Below are 20,622 nucleotides of genomic sequence, written 5' to 3' on the forward strand. Positions count from 1 at the left end.
GCACAAGATCAGGGTGCCATTATGGTCAGATGAGGGACCTCCCCCTTCAGGGCTACAGACTTCTTGCTGTATCTTCACATGGCAGAAGGGGCAAGAGAGCCTCCTGGCTAAGAACACAGTGATCCCATTCATGAAGGCCCCACCCTCACGACCTAAGCACCACTCAAAGGCCCTACCCCCTAACACCATCACATTGGGCATTAGGATTTCAACATATGAATTTTAGGGGGACACAAACATTCAGACCATAGAAGTTAGTTTTTTTGTAACTACTAAAACTTTACCCAAACTGTAGTAATAGAGTGTAGGAATTTTGCATTTATCACTGAAAAATATTTTAAAAGTAAAAACCAAATTATTTCCTTTAATCATAATTGTATTTAATGTATCATAAATCTGAAGTGAACGAGATCATCTATCACTCATTCATTCAACAAATAGTTTCTACTGTATGCCATGTACTTCTCTAAACTCTGAGGATACAGCAGTAAACAAAACATCCAAGTTCTCACCCCATGAAGTTCCAGCAGTTGACAGATTTATACTAGATGAACAAACAAGGTAATGACAGTGTTTTAAGTGCTAAAAGGTAATAAACTGGGATGAGAAGCTGCTACTTTAGAAAAGATGGTCATGGGAGGCCTCTCCCAAGAGGTAATATTTGAGCCGAGACCCAAAATAATCTAGTCCTATCCAGCTACATTATTAACTAATAATGTATCTCTTTACCCTCTTTTCTCCATTCTTTTCTTTTAATAATTAAGAATTCTCTGGTTCACTCCTCAGTTCTCTGATCACTCTTTTCAAGGATATTCTTTTCTCATAGATCCTTCACTGAATTTAAATAAAATGCAGAACAAAACAAAAACAATCAATAAAGCTACCTATCACATGAATGCCTGATTCCTCTGTTCATCACAGGAATACTCTGAAGTTAACTGATTTCCTTTCACAAATCCAAAACATAAGGACCTTACCTTACAAAAGAGCAGCTGAGTAGCATAACTCTTATTTCTATTTTAAATTTACTTTATGGTCACATAGATCTCTCCCAAAATCATAAACCATGTTAACAGAAAAATCCCTTTGGAAGGCATATTTTGTTACTACATTTCTGGGAGAGGTTCTAAAGTATCGATTTGTAAGTGAGGAAAACTCTTGCCCTAATTCTCATTCTCTATTGAGAAACAATGTCTCATTCTTAGACTGAAAGTAAACTTTTGAGACTGTTGTCAATAAACTCTGCGTTTAAACCACAAAATGATTTGAAGGCCCGATTCCATTGAGACTCACTGAAGAGAATATTTATTCATGTATATACCAGAATTCAAAGTAGAAAAGAAAGTAGATTAACTACTATCTTAAGATCATCAGATCAGTGAATAGAAACTAGTCGGAAAAATGGAAACAACTGTTTTTCTAATTTTTAATTTGAAAAATATTTAAAATTTAGCCCAGTTCTACTTTCTATCAATCTGGATAAAAGATACAGATGATGAAACAAAACTAACCAATTTCAAGACCTTTTTCCGCTCTGTTTTTTAAGTAGTGAGGAGAAGGCCAGGAGAACATAAAAAGGGAAAGTAAAAGAGAAAAAGGAGAAAAGAGAAAATGGAAAAATTGTCTATACAGTAATGAGCACTTTTCTGTTCTCATGCTTCTGCTTTTTGAAATTGGGAGCCTAATAAAGGCTGTGTTTTCTATCACTTTCTACATGCAAACACAGTGCTCGAGTTGTTGGAGAAAAGATTATTTTAATTGGATTGTGAAGGATGAAGAAGATTTAGATAGGCAAAAGAAGTTTGCAAATAAAATAATAAGCGACGAAAAGTCAACTATAGGCTCCTTCAACAAAGAATTACCTATTATAAGATATAAAAGGTAATATTATTGCTGGTAACAACTGTTGGCAACAGCATACAGGTAAGAAAAAAGAAAGAGATGCTATACATTCATAGTTAACATGGGTTCATCATTGGAGTACAATTAATAATAGCCGTTATTTATTGAATGATAACAAAGTGGCACACACTCACTGTGTTAAGTGATAGATGTGATATACTTATAATTTTATCAGTCATGAGAATTAATCCATAGAATGGTTTATTTGCACAAAGATGCCCTTAATGGACAAAAAGAAAAAAACAAGAAGAAATCTGTTTAGGTAGTCAGGACGACTGATTTTAAGAATTAGGAGAGAGGTAAGATTTCATTATCGATACACAGGAAGAAATACCCTGATCAAGAATCCATAGCAATACATATCCAAGTCAGTCAGCCGAGTGACTCACCAGGTGAACACAATGGGAGATAATTTAACATACTAGCTTAGTACAGTTTCGTCTTTACTATATTCCACATTAAAATACTTCTCCAAATTTAAAGGGCTTTGATATATACTAGCAAAACTTATTTGTAGTATCGGTGGGTATATTCCTTTTAGGAAGGCCATATACAATGTTTAGTACTAGCAGAAAAACTTCTTGACTAAAACTCATTCAGTCTAGCTCTTGCCTCCTTTCAGACCTCCTCTCCAAGTGGGCCACGCACACTCTGTAGGAGGAAAACACAGGCTATCAAGTTGGCCCTCGGTCTGAATCAGGAAAGCAAAGCTCATGGTAACTGAACAGATTTTTGCTCAGTAGAATGGATTTGTATGTAGGGGTAGAGGGTGGGAAGTGTCCAAAATTATTTTAATAACTTCCACAATTCATTATAATCTTAAAGTTAAAAAAAGAATGGGACACATTTGTCACTGGATCTAGCTCAGATATTCCATAAATTTTTCTGGTTATATTTACATGCCTTTCCTCCTAGATGACCCAGGCAATCATTTTGGCATAATCATCAACAACCAAGTTGAGCTGCAATCTAAAACTAATGGGTACATGGCCAAAAGGATGGAATTAGTCATAATACAGCGAGATTACTTTATTCTTCAGGAAATCCTGCACTAGGACTAAGGTCATCAGGAAGTCCTATACTCTAACTATCAGAACCATTTATAACAGACTTATCACCACAGATCAGTTCTGTAACCAGTTTCTATCCATAGATATGGACAAAGCTTTGCTTGATTAGATACAAGTGCTTTCTAATTCTTTTCTATTCATTTTTAAAAGGTACAGAAAATCTTAATTAGACTATTTGATAAACAAGGGAACCACAAGTTAAGAGAAATGAGTAACTAGATTTTAAACCATTGAGAATATCATTATAGGGAATATAAAAAAAAAAAAAAAAAAAAATGGGAATGACAAATTTGATGGAGTTCGTCTTATATCATGTTCTGTGGCTTAAGGGTTAGCATTACTTAAAGCTTAAGTCTTTTGAATTATTAGATCTCTTTCCTCCTTGTTTTCTTAGAGATGGTGAACATTTATAAAGAATCGGTTTTTCTTGTGGTATCAAATTAATCTAATATGTTTATACTAAAATCTTCCTTGGCCAAAATACCTACAGCTAGTTTTTAAATAATGTATGTTTCTCTTTGTTTTTAAAACTAGCTCTAGCTTTTACTTGTGTTCTTAAAGGATTATTCAGTTCTCTGGTTAGGCAAAATTGGTATATTAGCAATTTTCTACCCAGAAAGTAAAAGTAATTATATTAGAGGGCAGGCAGTGTATTGGAATTACACAGGACAGAAGCCAGTGACACATGTTCTTTTCTAAGTTTTCCATCAGCAGTTTCAGGAAAACATTAAAAGTGGCTCTTATTTAGGAGGTTGTATTAGAACATCTGAATGTATTACAACTATATATATATATATATGTATATATATATATATATATGCATTCCTGGGTCCTCTAAGACACTGCTTCAGAGTAGGACCTGAGCTTTTGAAGTGTGTTTTAGGTTAAACAGGTGATAGCTGCTGCATCAAGTTACTCCTTAAACCTATATTTCTGAAATGTTAGTCCTTATTCTCATTTTAGTACATAACAAAGTTTTCACTGGACCTTAGTGAAAAGAGAAACAAAGAAAGTTAAATATCGCATTTTTAATTTATAAATTATTGTCTTTCTCTTCCATTCTTCTTTTTTGATGTTAAAATAGTCTCTTTTTTAAAAAGTAATGTTGAAGGTAGATATTTACAATATAATGACTTGGCAAAGCAAAAAGCTGGCAACGCTATGTAGATGCCCCACTCATTCTAGCTTTTAAAAAATATTACAGATCTAATGAAATTTAAAAGTCTGGGCACCTCTGACTTTAAACAACTTAAAATGGACATATTGCAAAGACTCAGTAAGTGGGAGAGACAGTACATTGCTATCATTTTCCAAGGTGTAGGAAATGTAATTATGCTCTAATTCAGGAATCATCTGCAAGACTCTACAAGCGCCTTGCCTCATTACCTCCCTTCTCCCTCTGGTCGTGCATGGTTTTCTATCCTATTCAGCATCAATTTCTGCTTTTTTGTTTTGATTTGATTTGATTTCTAAATATTGCTCTACCTACCCTCCTTCTTACTAACCTTTCAAAGTTGCATTTTCTAAATAACTTCCCCAAATCTAAATTATTCTATAAGTTCCTTAATTCTATATTTTCCCTTATTTATCTGACTTATCAAAGGCTTTTTCTGTGTCTTTTTTTGTTTTCTTTTGTTTTTGTTTTTTAAAAAGGTAAGATGATCATCATAGAAAATTTACAGGAGAGAAAATCACACAGGAAAAAATTTAAATAAACCATAATCCTATTAATTAGACATAAATATTCTGGTCATATTCAGTCAATGCTGGAATCACACCACATATATTCTATCATTAAATACTCTTTTAAATCAAAAATTTTAAATGTTTGCATAATATACCCTAGGACTATCATAATTTATTTAACCAACCTCTTGGCTCAATTTCTTTTTAACGAATTTAAAAACCAGTATCTCTATTTCTTGGTGCCAAATTAGAACACAATAAAAATGAATAATAATTTTTTAAAAAGCAAACAATACAGCAACTAACCACATACTAAAAACTGAAAGGTCGTAACAGTTCCATCCTTTTAATTATATAGTATGATCCTTGTCTACTTCAATATTCTATTGAAATGCTATTCAGCTTGACCCTCTTCATTGTTTTTTTTTATAACTGTCATTTATAGGGAGCTTTCTATGTATTGACTAGGCTCAGCTTCATATTAACTTATTTAATGTAAACAAATCATTAAACCAAACAAAAATAACTTAGATATGTAACAAACTAGCAATCCTAGATGCATATATTTCAAAATTAAAAACATTTACCTTGAACAAATTTGACACAGTGATTGAAGAGAAACACTGGGCATATAGGTTAAGGTAGCATTATAGCACAACAAAAGGAATGTCAACACTTCAAACCTAAAAATAAACCAAAAGAATATTTACAAATCTTTAGAATTTTAAGAAGTCAACAATAATTAAGTTAAGCAGGCATTGGAAAGAAATATTATGTTATAGAACACACCTATACAAAATAATCACAACAATAACAATACAAAGCTAAAAGGAAAGAGACTTTCCAAGTCATATGAAAATTATCTTAAAAATTCGATGTTCCAGAGGACATCTAAAGTATGTGACAAATGGGGAAGATGTGTTTTTCTCTTGTATAAATGACTCAATATTTTTAAAACTTGTTACATACAACTCATTAAACATTACTTATAAATCTACTGAAATAATTTTTTTTTTTTTTAAGCAGTGTGGTAGGATAGTAAATTATGTCTCCACAGTATACCTATTCTGTGCTGTCAGCATCTCTCTTTGGGGGTGTGGTCCACTGTACACTACTTTTGACAAACCATGCTGGGATAGTGCACTCTCGGTCAGAGCCATAGACCCAATGCTGGAAGGCTAAAGAAAAGACATTTGAATAAAGAAGGAAAATAAACATTCTGTTGAAAATGTGATATTTAGAATACATACACCACTAAGAATGATTGCCATGAACATCATATATCTTAAAAATATTCATACTAACTACTAAATTTTCTGCTCAAAGATATAATAAATAACATATAAACCACAAATATAAAATAGCTTAACTTCAAAAATTCTACCATGAAAATACATAAATGCTATAAAAAAATAGACTAGTCTTATCCATCAGAAGGAGAGAAAAATACTTCAAAATGAATACTTTCAATAGATCTCTTACAATTAGATTTTGGTTGAAAGTTTAATGATTTTGATTTCTTATTTCACTTTGAGAATAGCAAATACTTTGCAGGTTTTATACTTTTTAAAATACTAATAAACTGATAAAAAAATTTTGCCTCAATAACCAGACATTAACTTATAGCTACTTCAAATCTTAGAGAAAATAAATTTATTTTGATACAATGTCACTTACTTCATGATATACAGATGGTTTGGATAAAGATGGAATCGTAAAACTCAATACTTTGCTATGTCCCTGTTTGTCAACTATTTCCTACAAAAGTGAAAAAAAATCTTAAAATATTTATTTTTTACACACAAATTTAAAAGCTTAATTTAAGTTGTTAGTCTAAAAAAAGACCTGAAAAAAATTTTAAAATCAACTAAAATCTTAAATTATGATAATCCATTGTTGGTTATTCATAAATACCCGGAGTTCACCTTCCATTTTTCAAATATAAGTAACATATAGTTTTAAAGGATGGCTGAAATATAGATGTAATGTCTTAATAATCATTAATTTTTCTCACATAAAAAGTTACATTTTCTTAATCAATTAACACAATTATAAAATATGTCAAGAAAAGGCTCTTAAACTTCTTTTCCATTTTAAAAAGTACAAACCTTAAGCATATAGAATATTATACTAATTAATATACGTACACTATTAGTAATGCAAACTATATGTTAAATGGTGTGAGTCCTGGAAACAGTCCAGATTTTATAGAATTATTAATGGTAGATGTTAAACTAAATTCTTCTAAATTTTTGTGAAGTTCACAAACAATTTATAGACAATGGATTTTAAGTTTAAAAAATTTTAAATTCGACAATGGTATTTTCAGATACATGTATAAAAGAATTGAAATGATCTGATTTCCAGTCTTCAGTCAATCCAAAAAAGTTTATTTACATAATTATATGTATGCTTGTATAGCCCTCAACCTCCATAAAGTTATCTTTAGAAGAATGAGCTATGAGTCATTTGATGGATAAAAAACAAATACTAGCTTTACTAAAATGAAAAGTAGTTCCTATTATATATTTGCTTTTACTGAAAAGGTTACATATTTGCTTTTGCCAGGAAACATTTTGTTAACTACGTAAAATACAAACCAAATTGTAAACCCCTAGAAGAAGAGCTTCGATGCATCCACTGCTATGCACATTTCTGCTGGCTGAGACTGCAAGGTAGCACCAAATCAGTTCCGGAAGAAACTGCAGTGTAAATCGCAGTAATTGCTCCTCTCCACTGCGATAGAATTCAAAGAGCTGGTGACAGACAGGTTCTAACAACTGGAAGAAAGATAAAATGTTAATTCGAAGGCTGGACTGTATTTGAATGACACTGATATATGATATACAAAAGTTTTCCCTGATTGCTAATTACTGAAATATATAAATGTTTCCATTTTTTGGAAGCAAAACTATTTACTGTTTAGCTATTGAGTAAAACTTCAAACTCTAGTGGAAGGGCAAACAGTGCAAAACAAGTATATTCGGAAGCACTTTGTAAACTTTAAAATATTCTATAATCTTACAGTAGTATTATTATCAAAACCATATCTTTTTAACTTCTTAAAACACTTAAGCTGTAAGACATTTCTTCCTTAATATCCCTTTATTCTGATAAAGGATGCCAATATTAAATGATTGGCTACTGGGCTGGAGAAATTGAAATAGGAATTCTAGGTAGTTACTGTCACCTCTGGAGCTTATGTCACCTCTTGCACCTGACAGCAATGACTGTTGTGTGGAGTAGCTGAATAATTATAGAGCCCTTAGATCTAGATCTCTATTGTAACCATGGTTAATTGCCACTGCATAATCTAAACATCGCTGTCATTTTGTTTTAAAAATGATTTGGAGTTATCTATAACCTTTCCTCTCCCACCACACTCCCAACATTATCCAGTTAATAAAGCTGACTATCTTTATAATAGACATCTTTTTTTAAATCAGAAACTCAAGATAAAGGATCCTTACAGGTAAGTATTATCTTAAAGTATATGACTGATCATACACAAGTCATATACAACTGTCAAGAGATTTAAACTATCAGGCTACTGTATTTTCAATGAATTATACCGTTCATTCACTTTTCTAATTTAGGCAACAGATTTAAGTCAACTTATTAAACAAATTTTCTACTATCAATAATTATAATGAACAGAAACTAATTTACAGTGGATGTTTTGGTTCCAAACAGATATATAAAGTAAAATGGATGTAATTAAAGTCATTTCCATAAGGTATAGCAAAAATTACACTTCCATAAACATTGACTAAGTCAAACTAGTCTTATTGAAAAATTATCTAATTTCTGACAGTTAAGGAATATCTTTTGTTTCTCAAAATGGTCATTAGAGGGTAACAGGTATTCACTGTAGCATGACAAAGGTAACAGGAAACTGGAGGGCCAGAGGTAACCCCATACATACATAGACAGTAAGAAAAGTTTTTAGGGTAGAATCTGAAAGAATGGGGTTAGGGTGGTAGGAACAAAGAAAAAATGGTAGGGGGATATTTAGCTTACAGGTGGAGTTTTTAAAATTTCTTTGTGGAACAGTATCGATAATCTCATACTGTGAGATCCTTCATCTCTAAATACCTGGGAAAGCTTTAATTAAACCCATTGATGTAGTCTAATGAGTATCTGCAAAATTATGAAACCTTACGTTGAAAATTTATTCAATAGTCTGCATAAACACATAATCAATGTTCAAAAGGCCTTATAACTGGTTTGAAATCCAAAATTAAAAGGGTTTTTGCTTTATGAAAGTAGAACCAAATGAAGACGGATTCAAAGGGGATGTAGAACTTTATGTTATAAGATTAGATTAATTATGCATATCGAACCAACAGAGGTAAACACCAATATCTGTGCAGTGTTTTACACCTTGCAAAATGCTTTCACACAAGTGAACCCATTCAATTTTTACAACATTGTAGTGTAGAACATCATTATGCATACTTTCTACATAAGAAAATTGAGACAGAGGCTACTTTAACCAAAATCACACAGCTCACAAAGGTCAGAACTTGAGCCAAGATTTTTGACTCGATTATAAGCACACATGAAAAACGTCAAAGAATAAAATGATATATAATGTGGAAAATACAAGTGGTGTCTCACTTATCTAACTTACCTATATTTGAGACTAGCAATGCAGCATTAAGATGTGCTGTATTCCTGGTGTCTGGTTTGAATTTTTGAATGTATTTCCTCATGGAAACACTGTTATGTTTGGAAAGTAGGTTTTATAGTACTATTAAGAGAGAACTGCACCTCAAGTATATTTCCATGTGTTAAACAGGTTTTCTTATGGGTCATTGAGACCCTAATCAACATGTACCTTCTTTCCATTTTAAAATACATTCTGCATTCTAAAGCAACTAAGTTACAACCGAACTTTTACAACAATCCATTCCTAAGACTTCTGTATCCAAAGAGAGATTTGTAATAGTAATAGAAATGTGACTTTAAAATGCCTTTGAATGACTAGAGCAGGAATAAAAGATGGGAAACAGTTAAGTTTGGTAAATTAAAAGAAAATCTTGCAATTTTTTTTTACCTTAATTTTTATTTATTTATTTATCTATCCATTTATTTATTTATTTATTTCTGCATTGAACAGTTACTGAGGAATACAGGTAGGATATAGATTTTAAAAATTGGAAGGACACTACTATTCAAATGCCAGTTGCCATTGAACTGACCCTCCCTTCACTCTTGGTTCCCTACGACTAGGACATCAAAGAGACTTTATGTGGCTCTTTCAAAAGACAGCTGTTTTCCTGGCAGACTTAAGCACTGTTAGCCTCTAATTATATACCTATCGTAAAGTTAAAGTCAGTTAAAAACACCAGTCAAGAAAACCACATTGTACCATAAACTGCCTCTTTAGAGTCCCTTGAACACACCACACATACCTATCTCAGGGCCTTTGCACTTTCTGTTCCTTCTCCTGGAATGTTCTTGCCCTCTAATTCTCCCTCCAATTCAGACCTTGATTCAACCATCACCCCCTCAGTCCCAACACGAACTCCTCCTACTCCACTTCATTTATCTTCCTAGTTTTGTCACTAAATGACATTGTATTTTACATTTAGATATTTGTTTAATATCTATCTCACCTACCAGCATACAAATTCTAATCTATGAGATCAAGAATTTAGTCTCTTTTGTCTACTGCTATATTTAAAAGTGATTTTTGGCATGTTATATGGGTTCAACAAATATTTATTAAGTGAATTAAACTGAATAATGAAAAAGTACTATTAGTAGAATCCAAATACCAAATTTGCCAGACTTCAAGTAATACCAGAACCAATGTCTCAGATTTCAAAAATGCCAAAAGACAATAACAACTCTTTTAGAATATCTCCAAATTAAGAAACAAAATATTCTAAAGAATAAAAAGAAGGTTGTGATGTAAAAGTAAATTATACTGTTATATTTTAGAAGTACTTCTAAATGGATTTTTAAAGATTGAGTTGCCTTTTAAGAATACAGAATACACACTGTCTTCACTACATGGATCAGGCAAAAAAACATAAAACAAACTTATGTGCAAAACGTCCTAAACCAGTGCTTGTAAATGTGTGGTCCATGGACTGAAGACCATCCACAAACTGTTACCAGTCCCCAACAATATAAATACAGAAATTGAAAGGAAGCATTTAGTAACTTTTATAGTAACTTGATATTGCTGCAACATCCAAGTGGGAGATCAGCACTTACTGAACAGGAGATAGTTCATTTAGGGGTCATTACATATGTGTGGAGAAATTTGTGTTTGAGAAATAAAGCCATGAACCATTAGAGCTGTATTCACTATTAATCTGAATAAAAGAAATGCTGTGAACCAAACTAGCCCATAAGAAATTTACCTCACAGACTCTATTCAAAGTAGCCTGGTTAAAATACACTTCATCAGAGGAATAATTTTTAAGTCTTTCAAAAATACTAAGCATGAAACGATAAAAATAAAAAAAAATTCTTTAAAGCACACAGCTATTAAGTCTGTTTTGGTGAAGTAATTCTCCCTTAAACATAGAAATCTTTAAAATGGCTTCTACCCAAACACAAAAAACTAAAAACCCTTCAAGAAAACAATGCACCTATATATACTACACAAGTTAAGAAGCTTTGGAGGGAGGTGGGAAAGACAAGAAAAATGTGATTGTTCTATTTAGTTATTCCAGTTAACATTTTGGCTTGTCGATATACTCACTAATCTTTTCTTCAGCACCTAAAATTCATGATGTACTTTATAGCATATACAGCAGAAGCTTAAAAGGCTCCCTTAAAAGAAGTTAACTACTCAAATAACAAAAGACTCTAGTTTTGATAGTTTCATCTCAAAGGCACATAGGTCCATATAGAATTGGATTCCAGAGTATAAGTTATTTTACCCTTGTGTTAGAGTCTACCAAACTTAAAGTACGAAAACAAAATTATATACCTCATATTTCTCGCCTCTACTTTACCTCTTCCTATTCCAACTGACACTCCCTAGTTCAGGTTCTAAACAGCTCCCTCCTAGGCTATTTTCATAACCTCCTTCCTACTAATCTTCTTGTTTTCAAATTTTTCCATTCTCCAATCTATCCTTCACATAGCCACCTTCCTAAAAGAATAACCTGATCAAGTCATCCCTTCGGAGCAAAAAAAGTCTAAACTGCTTATGATAGATTTCATGACCCACCACGGTCACAAACTAAACCCATCTTTCCAGCTTCAGTTCCTATCACAGTCTTATCTTCTCTTGTTAACTACTGCATTAGCCTACTTGCTTTGTTCCACGTGCCATGTCTCTTTATTTTCCATGCTATTTCCAAAGCTTTTCTATTTCTATATGAATTGTGGGATTTGTAAGTTTGAAGTAATAAAATTATCTATATTCCAGATTCTGGAATATAGATAATTTTATTACTTCAAACTAAATTTGTGTCTAAAAAAATAGAAAAGGAGATGGGGCATGAGAAAAAAAAGAGGACTGGGAAAGCACCAGCTGGACAAAACTACTCACCATTCTTTAAATGCCTTGCGCCTTTTCTCAGGACTCCATATACTATCCTTAAGGCGCAAATGTTCTTTTTATCTTGCACATCTGGCAAACTCATGCATATCCATCTAGACTCAGTTAAGCATTGCCTTGAAAGCAGGTGTTTACTTATTTTCTATGACCCTTTCTTTTTGGGGGGATAGAGACCATGTGTTATTCATCTTTGATTTTCTATTACCTTGGCTCGCAGCTGGCTCACAATGGGCACACATATATTTGCTGAATGAATAAATGAATGTAGTGACCCAGATTTTTCTAAGCTATCTCCAGCAAGACAGACAGACAGACAGACAAATAGATAGAAAGAAGAAAGAAAGAAAGAAAGAAAGAAGAAAGAAGAAAGAAGAAAGAAAGAAAGAAAGAAAGAAAGAAGAAAGAAAGAAAGAAAGAAAGAAAGAAAGAAAGAAAGAAAGAAAGAAACATGTTCAGAGATGGCTTTGGAATATGCTAATAATTCTATTTCTTGGCCTGGGGGATGGTACACTGGATTTGATTTTATTACAGTTTTGTTTTTACTCTGCCATTTTTTGAAAATAAAGTAGTCTTCTCTTATCCTCTCCACCCCACTTCTCAAAGGTAATCAGTTAAACACTCCATAATATATAATTCTTTAAACACAGAATTTTTCTCACCACCATATATATATTTCACAATAAAACTGTAAAAACTTGTACTAGTATAATAAACTGTAAAAGTACTTACCTCACTTTGTGGCTCCTGGATAACTTTATAGAGAGATGAAACTAAAGAACTCTTGTCTTTCAAATTTGTGGCATAACTTTGTAAAGATGTTTCTGGTAGTGTCTAGACAAATTTAAAAGAATACATTCTATTTTTATGAAATGTCCAGAATAGGCAAATCCATAGACAGAAAGTAGATTAGCTGTTGCCAGAGATTGGGGGAAGGGAGAGTCAGGAGCGACTAATAGGCATTGAGTTTCCTTTGGGGGTGATAGAAATGTCCTAGAATTAGATGCTAGTATTGCTTGTACAACATCATGAATATACTAAAAACTACTGTATTTTCATCTTAAAACAATGAATTTTATGTTATGTGAATTATACCTCAACAAAATAATTGCAAAAATAAAACAAAAAATATATTTAATCCTCTTATCATCAACAGGGACATAAATTAACATCAACTTCATCATTGATCACAGTTTGGGGTTAGAAATGAGAATATAAACCATGTATAAAGCCAGAGATACATTTTCTGCAGCATTATATAAGTTATAAATCTCATTAGCCTATTGACCCTGCTACTTAATAAATATTCTATTAAGGAACATTATTATATAGAGATCTAATAATATTTCAAACCTTAACACCACGGATCATTATCAAAGTAACTTCTGAGTTACATATTGTGACTCTTAGGTAAGGCTGTTCTTTATAGAACTGGGGGAAAATTTTAGACTCCTCAGAAATGGAGAAAAAAGTAGCCACACTACCAACAAATTTGTTTTCCTTATGCTATTTAAAATATATGAACAACTAATCACAGCTTGCCAGCACCACTCATTCAGAAAGGACACCATGACCAGAGGAAAGTGGGAGGAGATAAAATTCCAGTAGTAAGTCAAACGGTTTTGGGTAAAAGTAGTAGGGAAATCTGAAAAAAGACAAAAACAAAAACAAAACATTTTATTATGACAAATTATAAAAACCTATCCTTCTAGAGTATACCCCTTCCTTAACATCTGTCTCCCAAGTCATTATTCTTTCTTATGCAAATTACTTCCTTCAGTCAATCAATTAACAGATGTTAATCTTGCAGTAGATATGTCTCGAAATATTGGTAACAGTCATTCCAAGACATACACTATTTCTTACATGTTCCATATCCTAGCATTTCATGATTTAAAGTGGATTATGGTTAGTGTACACAGATATATGTGTGCATAACTATATGCAGAAAATTAAGCAGCATGCATTTTTTATAATAAGGATATTTGATTCATTTTAACTTTATTGTTGAGTTCCTTGAGAACAAGAACTATCTTATTGTCTCTCCATCCACATCACTCAGCACAAGGCCTCATACTCAAACTTTTGCTGAAGGGGTATATTATAGATGAACAGAATAAGAAATATACACTGTTACTGTTTATGCTTCAATAGATTCTTTAAAATTAGGTCACATTTCACCTTAGGATATATAAGCGAATAGATTCTTTTTCAAATTTAATAAGATAGTTTACCAGAGTGGTAAGTAAATGTGAACTATCTGGGAACCTTTTACCATTCTTGGAGGCGGAGTGGGGGGTAGTTTCACTGCAACTGCTTACATAAAAAGGAGATTAGGGCATTCTTCAATATTTCAAAAGCATGTAACAAAAGATCTCCAGGCAACATTCCATTTCCATTATTTGACCAATAGTAACCTATACTAGGGGAATTTATATAAAGGGAAATAATAGTCAAATAAACAGCAGATTTCTAATCCCCTGAATGGAAATGAACCTGAATTACATATGTAAAATATTATGTATATACATGTGTCTAACTATAAAACTTTAAACTTAAGTGAATTGAAATATAAACCTTTAAAAAATTATTAGTGAGTAGAAAGGCTAAAAATGGAACATTGATTAAAATGTGAACTACAATTTTTAGTTTATGTACCAATTAACTCTCATGAGATATAATATTTTCTGTGAAATAAAGACTAAAGGACAACTAGCTATTTTCTGAAAAGTAAGCTCTAGAAAATACCCTGGACCTAGGCTACTACTGCTAAATGAAAGAAAAGATCTCCTAAAAAATTAGTGTAGTGAACTACTACATTTTATCATAATTCTGTAATTATTTAATTCTGTAAATGGGAAAAGTTACTTTGTTTATAGAAGGGGAGAAAATATAACTGCTGTGTTTATGATCAGTGCTTTGAAAAACTTAAGATGTGAAAGAACCTAATGATTTAAATAGTGTTACAGCAAACCTTTAAATTTTCCGGCACTGTACTAGTTCAAAGGTACTGGCCTTCTTAAATACTAGTTAAGCTGTCTCACTTTTCAGAAGGCAGAACAGGAGACAAAAAAAAAAAAAGTAATAATGGGAAATTATGTTGGAAAATTGTCTTGGCAAAATTTGAAGACAGATGCTTCGTACTAAAGTATCATTTGACAGATGGTTTTTAAAAAAATGTAAGGATGTGATATGGGTTGGGTAGAAGAGAATTAATGAAGATGGACAGATGGGTGGAGAACCAATAAATAAAACAATTCTGTTCAACAATATTATACATCAGACTGGATTTTGAATCACATATTGAAATTCAGTGACTACCAGAAAATCAAAAAAATTAGGAGTCTGGAAATATGCTAGTTAAATCCACACATAGCATTGTTACGAATATATTACAAATCTTTGAAAAGCTAGAAATCAAACTATTTATGAAATTTTAAAATAAAAAAGTCCCAGTCTAATCATTTTGTTGGTATATAGAGTACTAACAATAAGAGCCCAAAGCCAGAGGATATATTGAATAGTTCTTCCAAAGGTCGGGGGAGAGATTTGCACAAAGCAAATTGTGTTGTCTTTGTGCATTTGAGAGCATGTTGGGTGAGGTTATGAGGCTGGGAGTTCAGACAGTGACCATAGAACAGTGTAGGGCTAAAATCATCTTCACAGACCACCTACTTCAATTTTTCTTATGAGAATACTGAGACCCAATGAAGTTATGTAATTTGTACAATATCGTAAAACCATGTAACAGAAGAATTATGACTATATTAAAGGGTTTCTCACTTCTCAGCTCAATGTACTTTGGACAACTTTACCAATCATGATGATCTTGGCCTTATTAATACCACGGTTATTACATAAAACAACTAAACAAAGGCTTTTTCTAAATATATATAGATATATCCTCAAAATTCCTTTCTTAAATATTTTAACCAAAATATGTAATGAACATCACAAATATTTCAAAAGACAAGACACTCTAATTTAAAAAGTACTTAAGATGTTTGTTCTCAAGCACTTTTCTATCTTCTGTTACCTTTAGATACTGCTGTTTACATGAAACCTTAATCTCTTTATCAAACAGAAACAGAGCTAAATTCAACATACATTAATACAATTCAAAATAACAGAGCAAATAATTTTCAGAAATGCTTACCAAATTAACCAAGGATTAGGAAACAGTTTTCCTTTTTAAATGACTATGATGTAGACTTGACAATAATTTAAAACATTTGTTATACCAAATTGATTGAAAATTGGATAATTTTAATCTTGCATGGTTAGGAAAAAATTAAATTAAATTACTTTTTATTTCATAGGGTACAGGATTTCACTCCCCTCCTCCCAATAGAAAAGTTTCCTTACCCTTGAATTAAATTTATAAAAATTTCAATACAATATCACTACTCACATAATACATGTTTTATTGATAAAATATTACTTAGATAATACTTTGTTTATTCACATCTTAGTTTCTGTAAGTGGAAGATGGTATTTAGAAAACAAGATCTGTGTGCTTGGTGTACTCATTGCTACTGGGGTGCCATTGCTTCTTGGTCCACTTAGTGAACAAAGCTAGGAAATACATGTATGCATAAATATATGGATATACATATGCAAATATATCACTTACATATTTAGACCCATAAGTTCATACTGATTCTTCTAATTCCAGTCTAACACTTTAGGGTTCTTTCTCCCCTTTCCCTATTCTATGTTTCTAATTCCTTTCTTAGACACAGAGAAATCTGTCTCCCATTATCCTCTTTATATTTACTTCTTTTCTCAAAGTAACCAACTTACCATTGTAACCACTCTGGTTTTCTCTTCTATACGCCATCCATGCAACCCTTACCCCCAACCACCCACTTCCTCAAACACAAGGCATACTGCTGTCCTTACTGCTGCACGGCCCCCTGCCTCTCCCTGCTCCCCCTCCCCCACTTACCCCTTGATGCTACACTTCCTAGGGTATCTATATATCCAAGCCAGGAGGGGAAGGGCATAAACAAACAGATGGGAAGGAAAAGTCATGGTTTTCAATTATTTGCCTTGGCAGTTGACCCCTCCCCTACACTCCATCCTTTAACATGCTCTTTTTCTACAACTCCCATATTAAAGAATAAGTAACAGGCTATATTTGGTTTTGCAAATTCGATTTCACCATTAAACATAAGAATGCCCTAGAAGTGGTACTCAGTTGTTAAATTTGACAATTTTTATCAGCTTGCCAAAAAAAAAATCATGATATAATGAACAAAGCTAAACACTCTTGAAGCAGAAAAAGACTTAAAAATATCTTGAATACCCATTTACAAAGACAACATATGTAGAAAAAAAGCACATAGAAGATTTAATCAAACTATTACAATATGTAGAAGGTACTTTATATAGAGCACTTTTACAATATTCTACATCACTTTATGACGACTTAGGAGTTCCAAAGGATACTCAATTTATGACTATAAAAGCAGACAAAGTAAAAATGTGCCCAGACATTCCTTCATCAGGATGAGATAACAGTGACAGATAAGACCAGCTGCAAAATTAATGGGAAGCTTTGCTTCTCTCAAGGACACACTGCAACTGAAAAGTGTCATAACAATCTTCTTTTTTGTGTGTGACTATTGTATTCTTACTCACTGAGAATTCTTGTTATCTAAAATCATAGACATCAAAAACTTTGCTGTTTTAAAATATACCTGTAAAACGAAACACCCACTCTTGCCTGGAGGATCTAAGTCACCTTGACACAGAGAAACAAGCTTGATTTCCAGCCCAGGTGCAGAGTTTCAGAGAAGGGGTTTCTGAACACAATGTTCCACATAGATGCTAACTTTGTAGTTTCCAAGACAACAAGACTCTGGGTCTACTCTGCAATGAGACCAGTTCTTGACCCTATGCGCATTCAGTTCTGCTTTGTTCTGAGTCCATCAAAATACTGCTCCATTTAAATTTCATCTAAACTTCACCCTTCCTCAAAATTGTATAACAATTTTATCTTTTCTCTGGCGAGATGCCTGTATGATACCCGCTGTATAGTCTCCCTCACTGAAATAAGCCAAAAAGTCTGACTTTGTCAGACTGTATGTTTGTCTCTAAAGGACTTGGGCTGATTGGGCTGAACAAAACGGTGACAATTGCAGCCCAAACCTTTCATTCTATGATCATGAAGCTCACATAATTACGTGTAACAATGAGACCTAAAGGATAAGGAGAACTTGTTCAAGCAACACAATTTTAGCTATTGTAGAAGAGTTCATGAAACGGGAAAACAGAAGTTTTATTTTTGTCAAGTAACCAAAAGTTATATATGCCTTATATATTGCCACTAGGTTAGCTACCTAGAGAAAGATATCCTGGTAGAAAATTGGGTAAATATCTTCCCATCTTTTCTGCGTTGTCGATCAAGCCTACTTCCATTACATAAATTGAGAGAAACATTTCAACACTGAATCTTTGATGGTGGTTGGAGAGAGTTACATCAACATTCAAAGACTTTCACCATTCTTTCTGTTGTTGCCATGAAAGGGAGAAAATAAACTCTTTGAACCACTTGAAGAAAAAAGGAATTGATCTCCAGAAAAGATTACTATGTGTAAATAATTCCCTATTAAGATTTGTTGGAACATAACTTTTGCTTCCACAGATATTTAGCTTTTCAGTCATATAAAAAAAGGAAACTGGAATTTAAACTCCAGACAAAACTTCTTTGGAATATAATTATTATATTAAAATCATAAATATTACCTTAAATTCTGACAACCATTCCTCCACAACTCCTTTCTCTGAAGTGAACATCCTTCCACATTTGTTATAAACCTTCAATCTGAAAATTAACATAGAAAATCATTAAAATGTTGAATACATCTTCTTTATAGCCAGATTACTATGGATAGAAATAAACCTATAAAATTTAGGTATTTCTTGTTTGTGAAATTAAAGCAATTTCAAATGTAAATCACTGAGTTCATTTCAAAACCAATGTGCACAAACAAGCATTAAAATGCAAGAATTTTGATAAAAGTATAAATATCATAACATGATGAAATTGGCTCTGCAATTTCCATTCAGCTTTCAGGAATGCCAGCTGCAAGACATACTGGACATTTTTTCCCAGTTTCAATCATATAATTTCAAATAGATCATGCATCTTAAGAAAATTGCAGAAAATATTTTTAAACTGTAAAACTATAAAAAGACATGCATCTAAAATTGACTTTACAGAAGGCATTAAAGTAATTTGCTTATATTTCAATTCTTTACAAGAATAACTATCTATCTAAGCGAGCCACTTCATTCCCTGAAAGCTTAACATTTATAAAACAAAAGTAAAAGTGATAATACCCATGACAATGACCATATTCAACAACAGTTTCTCAGAAGATTGAAATTACTTAGGTATAAATAAGAAAAAAGGAAGCTAAAGGAATGCAAAACAAATTTATCTCAAGTAAAACTTGTCAAAGAACAATGCAGTTTTCTGTACTCATCCATCTATGAGAGTAGACTTAGAAACTGTTTCTTGAGGGAAAACCTTAGCTCTATCTTCCGAACCTCCTAATTCAGGAACAAATCCCACATTAGGCTTCTTAATTTTCATCAGCATTATCAAGTAGTAGAAACTGAAGCAGAATTGCCAGAAACTGAATCCTGATTCTGTTATTTACTTGAAATATAACCTTGGGCAAGTTATTTGCTTTACTTTTCTTATCTGTGAAGTAGGATTCAATGAAAAAAATGCAAATAAAAAAACTTATTACAGTACCTGGCAACAAAGCATTATTATTATGCAATATTATTATTGAAGAATATCAACTTGTATAGCCTCCACTCAGCTATCAAAGTATGTAGATATGCCTTAACTGGCAACACAAGGTTCCTGCCAAAGAATACATTCTAAAGTTTCTGTTGCCTAATTCCCATGAAAAATATGGTTAAAAATATATATACATATATATATTCACGAAGAGTTATACATTCTTAAAATATATTCATGAAGAATTACTTGAGAGATATGCATTTTATTTTTAAAATAAAAATAGCCCATTTATTTTTTATTGGATCCTTGGATCAAATCAGACTATCAGAAAACCACATATTTGTAGCATATTACTGATTTCATAGAGTTCTCATTCAGATAAACTGCACTTTGGAAATATGTTCAAAATGTTACTGAAAACACTGCTAGATCACGTTATAATCCCTTTTAAATCTAACAGAAGGGAAAAAAATTCACATCTTCAAATTCAGTACCAGGAAAAAACTCCTTTAGAGTAATTGGTTTGCTTTTGCATTAGGGATACTGTGAACCTCATAACTGATTCTCTTTGCTTTGATTAAATAAAATGAGAGTCAAAGTTTCTGCCCTAATTGTCCAAAAAATAACAGGCCTGAACTACTCTTTTCTATTGTTTTATAGTACACTCTTCCACTTAT

The 20,622-nt window shown here is 32.3% G+C and overlaps 1 protein-coding gene across 4 annotated transcripts in view; it reads right to left on the reverse strand.

Moving 5' to 3' along the window:
* Window positions 1-20,622, reverse strand: part of HYCC1 (hyccin PI4KA lipid kinase complex subunit 1) — a 71,520-nt gene that overhangs the window by 29,434 nt on the left and 21,464 nt on the right. For all 4 annotated transcript variants that reach the window (XM_039862527.1, XM_039862529.1, XM_039862528.1 and 1 more), the window contains exons 2-7: window positions 18,934-19,012; window positions 12,916-13,017; window positions 7,259-7,438; window positions 6,336-6,416; window positions 5,721-5,836; window positions 5,246-5,341 (exon numbers count right to left, since the gene is read on the reverse strand). In XM_039862527.1, the coding sequence (XP_039718461.1) occupies window positions 5,246-5,341; window positions 5,721-5,836; window positions 6,336-6,416; window positions 7,259-7,438; window positions 12,916-13,017; window positions 18,934-18,984 (626 nt within the window). In that variant the 5' untranslated portion in view covers window positions 18,985-19,012. The remainder of the gene's footprint in view (window positions 1-5,245; window positions 5,342-5,720; window positions 5,837-6,335; window positions 6,417-7,258; window positions 7,439-12,915; window positions 13,018-18,933; window positions 19,013-20,622) is intronic.

The sequence above is a fragment of the Pteropus medius genome, unplaced genomic scaffold, assembly GCF_902729225.1.
Source record: "Pteropus medius unplaced genomic scaffold, Ma_sr-lr_union100, whole genome shotgun sequence".
In the NCBI taxonomy this organism is placed as follows: domain Eukaryota; kingdom Metazoa; phylum Chordata; class Mammalia; order Chiroptera; family Pteropodidae; genus Pteropus; species Pteropus medius.